The sequence below is a fragment of the Notolepis coatsorum genome, assembly GCF_963971535.1.
Source record: "Notolepis coatsorum genome assembly, contig: SCAFFOLD_3922, whole genome shotgun sequence".
In the NCBI taxonomy this organism is placed as follows: Eukaryota; Metazoa; Chordata; class Actinopteri; order Aulopiformes; family Paralepididae; genus Notolepis; species Notolepis coatsorum.
The window spans coordinates 1,809-11,584 of NW_028169528.1; the positions used below are offsets into that span (position 1 = coordinate 1,809).

A 9,776-nucleotide genomic window follows, 5' to 3' on the forward strand; every position below is an offset into this window, starting at 1 on the left:
TTATATTAGTTTGGGTAAAACATATTTAACTAAATAGTTTTTGTTGATCAAATGAAATAGATTATTTTCTCATATTTTAAAATATGATTCTGATGGAGACCAGTTGGTATAGATTCTGTGAATGTCTGGTAGCTGCCTGTTGATACTTGAGATACTTCTGTTGGTATTCACTTAACCCTTTCACTACCACACTACAGAAGGTTAACCTTTCACTACCACACTACAGAAGGTTAACCTTTCACTACCACACTACAGAAGGTTAACCGTCTGTCGTGCGGCAGTGAAAGGGTTAACCTTCTGTAGTGTGGCAGTGAAAGGGTTAATCATTTGGTAGTGAAAGGGTTAATGGAAATATGAGTGTAATATACAGTAGTGTGTCCACCAATCACTAGTTACTGCTACCTTTGTGAGCTGCAGTTGTGTTTTTCTTTTCAACCTCCTTCCTACAAATATCCCCCCCGACTGTACACTGTAAAAAAGAAAACTGTAAAAAAAACGGTAAATGTCTGACAGCAACGGTTGCCAAATACTTACTGTCAAATTACAGTAAAATCAAATACATTTACAGATTACAACCTTTATTTAATGGTTAATATTTTGATAAAAGGTAATTTACTGTATTTTTATGGCATTTACACTTAAAGTAGAAAAACAAAAGTAATCTGTAAAATAATACAGTGAATTTCCTGTGATTTCTTTAAATTCTTTAAATTCTTTAAATTTAAAATATTGGTTTGCTATTCCATCTCTAAGCAGTTTGTCATTCTCCCGTTAATTAGGTCTTCCATTGACCGTTTGCCACATAGAGGAGAGTGAGTCATGTTAAAATAGAGAGTTGAAATGACTGATATGTTTGGTCTCTTACATATCTTGATGTGATATATCAAGAAATATCTACAGCAAGAATTCTGGGTCTCAACTAATCCAAAATGTCAATGTGGGTAGAAGTGGTGGAGAGAATAAAAGCAAGCTTATAATGGTAGTGTCTGGTTAGGAGTGAGGGATAATGGAGGTACTATCCAAAGAGGGGTCCGGGAGGGGGGGGTTCGAGCTGGAGCATATGTGTGTAGGGTTTTAGAAAATAGGTATTAGGGGTATGTCCTGTATAAGCATTTGTATAATTGTTAATTTCGCTGGATATACACTGTATACGGTAAAATATTATTATAGACTTTTTTTTTTTTGTCTTGTTTCTGTACTTGCATGTAATTTTAACCACCTTGACTGTTAGTTTCATTATGCATTGTGTGTTGAGTACTGACTTTTAATAATTTCTGTTTTGCAATAATAAAAAAAAAAAAAAAAAAAAAGACTGATATGATACGGTGTGGAGGGTGACTAGCATGTCTGGATGATCATGGCGGTTTTAAATCTTTATCTAAGACCATTTGAATGCCGAAATAGATTATTATACCCCCAACAACAGTTTCCCTCTTTGCATCCAATATCCGAGTACCGTTTTGTACAAAAACTAAACGGTTATGAATTGAAAATGGGGGACCCCTTTCTCTGGTCTGCATCCCCTTATTAACAATTGTGTGTATTGAGCCGTACTGTATTGTACCCATTCTGCAATCTGTTAATAAAGTTTTCATTCATTCAATCAATCAATAAGTAATGCTAGACATTGTCTTCTAAGCCTGGGTTGCGCTCACTGCACTAGAAGTCACCCAGTCGTGTTTCAAAACGGTAACTATTCACGCTCAATATCTAGAGAAAATGCTAATTATTCTTGCAGTTTAATAAAAGGTTTCAAGTCGTCTGCCTCAAGTCAAAGTCAAGTCTCAAGTCATGAACACCAGGTCAACGTCAAGTTGAGTCTTTTATCAACGTTAGTCAAACAGGACCTCAAATTTGCAACCTGATTCCGACGACTCACACAGTCGAGTGAAAAGCCTTGCATGACGTTCATTATGTGGATCGCCTGTGTTTCTCCGGCTCGTTAAGAGGTCGGTTAGACGATCTTAGGCCTCATTAGTGATGGATGTAGAGCTGTTGGATAATAAAAGGATAATCCACACGTAAGAGGTCGATCTGATTTGTCACAAACTGCGAGTCCTTATATAAAAAAAGGAGCGTTTTGGTTTTTGAGATATTTAAAGTAGAACATGTTAGTCTTTGTTAGCATCGTGTATGTTTCACGCCCTCCACCGACGTCCACTTGCACGCTTAGCATGATGGTAACTCATGCAAATATCTTCTTCCGACATCCCAGAATCTCAAATAAAACCAAACACTGCAAGTGCTTTTTGGATGGACTCAAAGGACTCTCAGGTTGTGAATAATCTGATACTGTAGGATTCTTAAAATGGTGGACTATCCCTTTAAAAAAAGAAAAAAAGCACAACAGACTAAACAAAACTCCAGCTCCTTGCTACTATAACACAGCTGTACTATACTATATAACACAGCATCGACATTTAATTGTCGAGCTGAAAATGAAAAAAATTGCCCTTTAAACCGTTTTAGATCAATTTAAATGTAAATCAATCACATTACGCGCCTATTTAACAATATATCCAAAAATAATACACAGAAAATCAACGTACATCAAAATCCAATCTTCCTGTAAAACTAAATATGACGTGTGCTTATGTAGGCTCGCACAACCAATAACACCGTGACTTTTTTCTCTCTGGAAACTAAGCGTCGACCCCGATGTTTTCAACTCTCCCGTTTCACTCCGAAACGACATCACAACTAGAATTGAGCTACTCACCTTAATGACACGTTCGCTCCACGTTAACACTCACACTCTTCCCCTTTATGTATAATATACCGCGGGACACTAAACCTCTCCCCTGACACCAGTGCTAACGCTATCCTCTTGAAGGCAGGAGAAGAACTGTATCATTAACCCTTTCACTACCAGTATTGTACTGTATTGTACCCAATTGTACTGTATTGTACCCATTCTGCAATCTGTTAATAAAGTTGTCAATCAATCAATCAATCAAACCACACTACATAAGGTTAACCCTTTCACTACCACACTACAGACATTTAACCCTTTCACTACCACACTACAGACGTTTAACCCTTTCATTACCACACTACAGACGTGTGGTAGTGAACGGGTTAACCTTCTGTAGTGTGGTAGTGAAAGGGTTAACCCGTTGTTGTGTGGTAGTTATTACTGTAAAAATGTAATGATTGTGAAATGATTGTTTAATGAGACTGTATGAGCTGTATGTGTATGTCACAGAATTTCCCCAAGAGGGATTAATACAAGTTATCCTTATCCTTAGTGAAAGGGTTTAGCATCTGTAGTGTGGTAGTGAAAGGGTTAACCCTTTGTTGTGTGGCTTCTGTATTGTCACAGTGAAAGGGTTAACCGTTTGGTTATGTGGCAGTGAAAGGGTTAACCTTCTGTATTGTCACAGTGAAGGCTAGATCTGGTACATTGAGCTGCTGTGCCTTATATACAGGACACATGTTGGTATAATTATTAATTACACTATGCAGGCGTGTATTCTTAATTCCACACACATGTACAGGAGCTGTAAGGGTGTTTATACAAGACATACCTCACGGCACCTTCCATCTCTTCACCCATTGTGACATAATAATACAAAACACTGTCACACGGCGCTTAACCCCCGAGAGTTCATGTCCGATGACGACACGAGACGCAGTTCAAGTCATTATTATTAAGGGTTGGCTATAATATCCAGCGGTGCGTGGTCCAGGATTCCTGCAGGCTTATAGAGCAGGCCTTACAGTAGATCCACCTTTTGTCTGGGGTCATGTCCTTCTGTCTTTTAATGGATACGATTATTTGCACCATATATATATATATTTAAAATGAAAAAGTCTGAAATTCTAGCTACTCGCTGACCTACTGACTCCCATGGTTCGCTGCATAAGCAGAGGCTGTGTCGCTGGGTCCCAGCGGGTCCATTGTCCTCCTCCTCCTCCGCCGCCTCCTCTTCCTCCTGCTCCTGCTCCTCCTCCTCCTCCTCCTCCTCCTCCTCCTCCTCCTCCTCCTCCTCCTCCTCCTCCTCCTCTTCCTCTTCCTCCTCCTCCTCAGCCAGCAGCACACCACACCACCACCTGGCTCCTCGCCTCTAGTCTATGGGCCTGATCATCATGCGGACGGACCTCATGGAGTAGAACCCACCGCCGTACTCTGCCCAGAAGATCCCCTCTTGGAACTTGCTGCGGTAGACCCCCCCGCTGTACCAGACCCCGTTCAGGTTGGCCTGGCCGCAGGCGTTGTACCACCAGCCTCCCTTGTGGAAGTGAGCGCAGTTGCCTGTTTTGGAAAAGAGAAGTTGTTAGGTTCCACCCGGTCCTCCCTCGCATTCCTGGACTTATCCCTGCGCCTCACCTCCCCCACTCACTCTCCTTCCTTGGACAGTTTCCCTCACATCCCCCACTCATTCATGGTCCTCTCCCTCCACCCGCTGGACAATTCCCATTATTACCCCTTGGACTCAGTATACATTTATGTTTATCCTTTTTTGGTTTTGACGTGAATTAAATGGATAGACTTTACAACTTATTATGGCTCACATTCACACACAGACGGAGGAGACAACCATGCAAGGTGCCAACCTGCTCATCAGGAGCAGTGAGGGGTTAAGTGTCTTGCTCGAGGACACTCGGACTGGAATCGAACTGGGAGCCTACCAATTACCAAATTATTATGTTTTCTATGGAATGGAGTGATATACGGTACAGTGGATAGATTATTGTTATTTCTGGGGGGAAGAAATGACAAATATATGGATTTATACAATATTTTCTTTTTGATCCACTTTTTCTCCTTATTTTTTTCAGTTTTTCTCCCATCCCAATTTAGTCATGCCAATTCCCCCCTCCCCTGTCTTGATCGTTGCGTGCATGTGCCCCCCACTGGTCGGTCGTAGGGAGGGTTGAAGAATCTATCGCATGTCCCCTCTGATACATGCAGAGTCAGCCAGCCACTTCTTTTCACCTGCCAGCGCGGACTCTCATTGGTGAGGTGTAACGTGTGGGAGGCTCACACTGCCCTCGACATCTCCTGTCTCTGCTGTGCAGGCGCCCTGACCGACCTGTAGGAGTCGCTGTTTACAACGACCAGAATACCACCCATCGACTCCCCTCCCGCTGACTCTGCCAATTGAGCCAGTATGATGGCCGGCCCAAGCCGGAGGCAACGCCGACAGCCGGATTCGATACCGGTGTCTCTTGCGTTGGTGACGAGCGCAATGTCCGCTGCGCCACCCAGCCGCCTAAATCATTTAATATTTACAGTGTAAGCCAAACTCAATAAAACACTTTCTTCTCTCTCTCCTTTCTCCAACTATGCCGTGAGACCACCCCAGGAGCCCCCCAGGAGTCCCATCTACCTGAGTAGGCGTCCTTGTCGCGGTCCAAGGTGGTGAACTGTTTGCCGTTGTGGCTGGTGAGAGAGTCGCCGGCGTTGCCCTGGTAGGCGCCCAGCCGCAGGCGGTAGCCCTCGCTCTCGGGCTCCAGGTGGAAGCTGCTGTACTGGGCGTAGATCTTCTTGCCCATCCAGTCCTCCATCTCGATCAGCAGCCGGTAGTTGCCCTGCCTCCCCAGGTCGTAGATGCCCCGCAGGCCGAGCCAGTATTCTCCGTCGATGTTGCCAAAGCCGTTCTGCAGTCAGTCACGGGAAGTAAACACAGTAAACAACTTTTACTTTGAATTTCGAATGAATGAATTCTTTATTTCGAATGTTTACACATAAATAAACAATAAACGAATTATTTTTCGAAATGTTTACAAATAAACAAGCGAAAAGGATAGGTTTGAAGCCAAATGGCTTATAGAACAACCTACCCCCCTAATTAAAAAACAAAATACATTTTTTTTTAAAGTTTGCATCAACAAAAACCGTTCCCGAAAAGGACATTGAGCCAACATAGGAAATTGAAAACTTAATCTCCAATACCCGAGTATCATGGTAGAGAAAACAGATTCTAGGTCAAATTTGACTATGAGATTCTAGAACCCTGTTTTTAAACATCTTTTTAAACTTAAAAATACTCCTGCTGTTTTTTATTTCATCCGGTAGATTGTTCCAGTTTGTTTGTTCTGCTCTCCCTCTTTCACGTTTCAAAAGAGGAGAATTGTTTAGACATAACACAAAGGCTTTATCTTGGATTTGGGCCTTGAGAACAATTTGTATCTGTTTGTTTTCCATGACATTCGGCCACGGCGGTTTACGGTATAAGACGACTCACGAAGTTCGATTTTCAAAACAAGTTGGAACAAATAGAGTATAGAAACGTGAGAAGTACGTGAGAAGTGCTGGAGGATTTATACTGGAAAATGAGCATCAATCTTCCAAATGGTTCATCTTTCAAATACCCCCTCCCCCCCCTTCCCCATATCTGTTGAATCTCATGGCTAATGGTGGTACCGGTATGTGTGTGTTTGTGTGTTGAATAACCACGACCCATCTACGTCTGGCCGGGTGCCTGCAGAACAGTTCCACGTAGACATGGTTGTGGTTCGTGATTGTGGATTAACTGGTTGAGCCAGCGGGGATGATGAATGATGTGAGGTTTCAGTCAGGGACCTCCTCTCTGGCGCTGTGTGTGCATGTGCATGCGTCCGTCCGTGTGTGTGTGTGTGTGTGTGTGTGTGTGTGTGTGTGTGTGTGTGTGTGTGTGTGTGTGTGTGTGTGTGTGTGTGTGTGTACTTTGTGGGCTAGCAGAGAGGCAAATCAGTGTTGAAGAGAGTAATTTAGCTTCTAGCTAAACAAGCCTGGCTGGCGTGAATGGAACAGTGAATCTCTAAGGCCTCGAACACTGATATCCTCCATCATCATCATCATCATCTCGTCTTGCCCCGAAAAAGAGCTCTGGTGATGAGTGGGCCTACGATATGCAGAGGTGGGTCAGCCAGACAGCACTGGCAGCCACCCATCCATCCAGGAGGGTAGTCAGCCAGACAGCACTGCCACCCACCCATCCATCCAGGAGGGTAGTCAGCCAGACAGCACTGGCAGCCAGCCACCCATCCAGGAGGGTAGTCAGCCAGACAGCACTGGCAGCCAGCCACCCATCCAGGAGGGTAGTCAGCCAGACAGCACTGCCACCCACCCATCCATCCAGGAGGGTAGTCAGCCAGACAGCACTGGCAGCCAGCCACCCATCCAGGAGGGTAGTCAGCCAGACAGCACTGCCACCCAGCCACCCATCCATCCATCCATCCATCCAGCCCAGCAACAGCGGGATAGTAGTGGCGGTTTTGGAGAGAGGTGCGCGCGTGTGCAGATTGAGCTGTGGAACATACCTTCCCGCTGCGCACGTCTAACGTTTCATAATGGGGAATCTCAAAAACCAAATGGCCCTGGGAGAATAATGCTGACACAGGCGTTATATTCTAAGTGAAAACACAAGGTCTTAGGAAATGTTCCGTCTGCCGCCGGAGATCCAGATGGATGGGTCATATAACAGCTACTGTTGTCTCTGGATCAGCTGCGCATTCTGAAAAAAGCGCCAGAGAGAGAGAGGGAGTAGAGGGTAGAGAGAGAGAGAGGGAGAGAGACGCGGTGGAGGTGTAACTGTCAATTGGACGTCCCGTGATGATGACCGGGAGGATGCGACCCTCTCTGCGCCGCCCCTTTGCCTCAAATAGATCCGCTATCAGCTCTGTCTTTAATCTTTCAAAATGTTCAGTTGCTATCGCATGCACTTATCTGTGTTTCACTACACACATGAGTGCATGCCTACCAACTGTCTTGTCTGTTTTATAGCAACACTACTATCACCGACATCTAAGAAGGGAGATCCCCCCTTGAACGGCCCTTCTAAGGTTTCTCTCCTCCACATCGCCTGTGGTGCATTTTTTCCTATTGCTAGGTTTTAGTGAGTTTTTCCTTACCTTCGCATGGGGTACGTCTGGGAGTGTTGCATTTATTTTGCATTTATTTGACATTTTCTGGACTTTATGGTGTTTTTGTTTTGTTTCTTGACTTATTGTGATGTTTCTTCTTGACTTGTTTAAAGAAGACGTGTCCGGCCCATGGTGACATTAACGTGTGTTGTCGGGCCTTACAAATAAATTAGATTTGATTTGATTTGAATCACCTTGTAGCTCTCCCAGTTCCTGAAGAAGTTGACGGATCCGTCCCGCCGGCTCTGGATGACGGTCCAGCCCCCGCCGTCCATGTCCTGCTCGCACCACACCTGCACGGGCCTCACCGCCTCGTCCGGCTTCAGCAGGTACATGCCGCTGGTGACGTGGCCGGCGTCCTGCGCCTGGAGACAGTCCCGGTACGGCCCTGAAGGCAAGACGGGTCCAAGGTTCAAAACAAATGTGGGCAAATGTTCTTTTAAAATTCTGCGGAGCCACTAATTGGAATTGGCTACCTCCACACAGCTAAAATGCATCAGTAGCCGACACAATTTTAAGAAAAAAGTCAAATCATGGCTCCTCAGTGTGAGACTGTGGCACAGCGGCAATATCGCCGTCTCCCAAACACTAAGGCTTGCCAAAAAGCTAGTTCGAATCCCATTTGGGGGCGCTCCTGTAGCACACAACATAGCGCGCTGAGTCGCGAATCGGTCGCCCCGGGTTCGATTCCCCGACCCGGTGGCCATGTGCCGCATGTCTTCCCCTCTTCACCTCCCGCTTCACCCTCTCTCCTCTGTCGGTCCTGCGTGGCCAAGAGGTCCTGCGTGGCCAAAAGATCCTGCGTTGACCAAAAAAGCTGAAAATGCTATAAATAAAATCTAAAAAAAAAAAAAAAAATCATGGCTCCTCGACAATGTCAAAAACTAGTTTTTAAGATGCATGAAAATGTTGTCTTATACATTGTTGTCTGTGGCTACGTTTGTACTGCACTTAAAATGTACATGTCTATGTAGTTTGTCATATTGTTATTTATGGTCATGTTTTTGTATTGCTTGTCTGTCTGAGACCAAGGACCACAATGGAAATAAGTCTTGACTTTTTTGTGTAGCATCCTTGATGTTTTTTTCGAATAAAATCAAATCAAATCAAGAGACGGATAGATGGGCAGTGAGACAGACATGCAGACAGACCGTAAGTTAGACAGGCAGATAGACAGACAGACAGACAGACAGACATTTAATTAAGTCAAGTAAATTAAATTAAAGTAGTTTTTTCTTTGCTGGAGGGGGGGGGGGGGGGGGGGGGGAACTAGCCACCGAAAAGTCTAAGTAGACTATGATGTATCTTTAGTATTGAATACATAAAGAGAAAAACTGTATCCCTGGAGCACTGTTTGAAACTAGAAATGATCTGTTTGGCAAAGCGCAATGTTGGTTCACCTTGTTTCAAGATATAGATAGATAGATAGATAGATATAAACAATATTCAAGCATTTGTAACTTATGGTCGAGGTTTTTTATTTTTCTTCTCAAAACGACCCGTGCAGCTTTAAGTAAAGTAAAACAGAAAGAACCTTATTTGAGACAAGTGGACAGACAGGTGGACAGAGAGAGAGATACAGGTAAATTAAGTACAAGAGAGACGGTAAGATGCGTATGTAGACGTGGACAGACAGGGGAGACAAAGAGCGGACAAGCGGGACAGGAATACAGGAATATACATCGGCCCAGGGAAGAGATCCCCCTCGTTTACGTCGTTTTCCTGACAGAAACAAACACCGGATGAATTGATGATGAATTGATGATGAATGTAAGTCAATTCATTATGGAAAACATCCAAAAACTATTTATTATGGGTGATTAAAGACAAATTAGTCAAATTAGATATCCTGTTATGACCAATTTGATACAACGGTTAAATGCTTTTCTCAAAGTTAGCCAAATGATCATCATCATCACATGCTC

The 9,776-nt window shown here is 44.1% G+C and overlaps 1 protein-coding gene across 1 annotated transcript; it reads right to left on the bottom strand.

Moving 5' to 3' along the window:
* Positions 1–4,014: 4,014 nt before the first annotated feature.
* On the bottom strand, positions 4,015–8,239 carry LOC311248712 (angiopoietin-related protein 1-like; the record flags this gene model as incomplete). The annotated part of the gene is made up of 3 exons (XM_084339548.1): positions 4,015–4,255; positions 5,334–5,604; positions 8,046–8,239. Coding segments are annotated over 3 exons (653 nt in total), but the record flags the coding sequence as incomplete, so codon positions are not given.
* Positions 8,240–9,776: the final 1,537 nt, after the last annotated feature.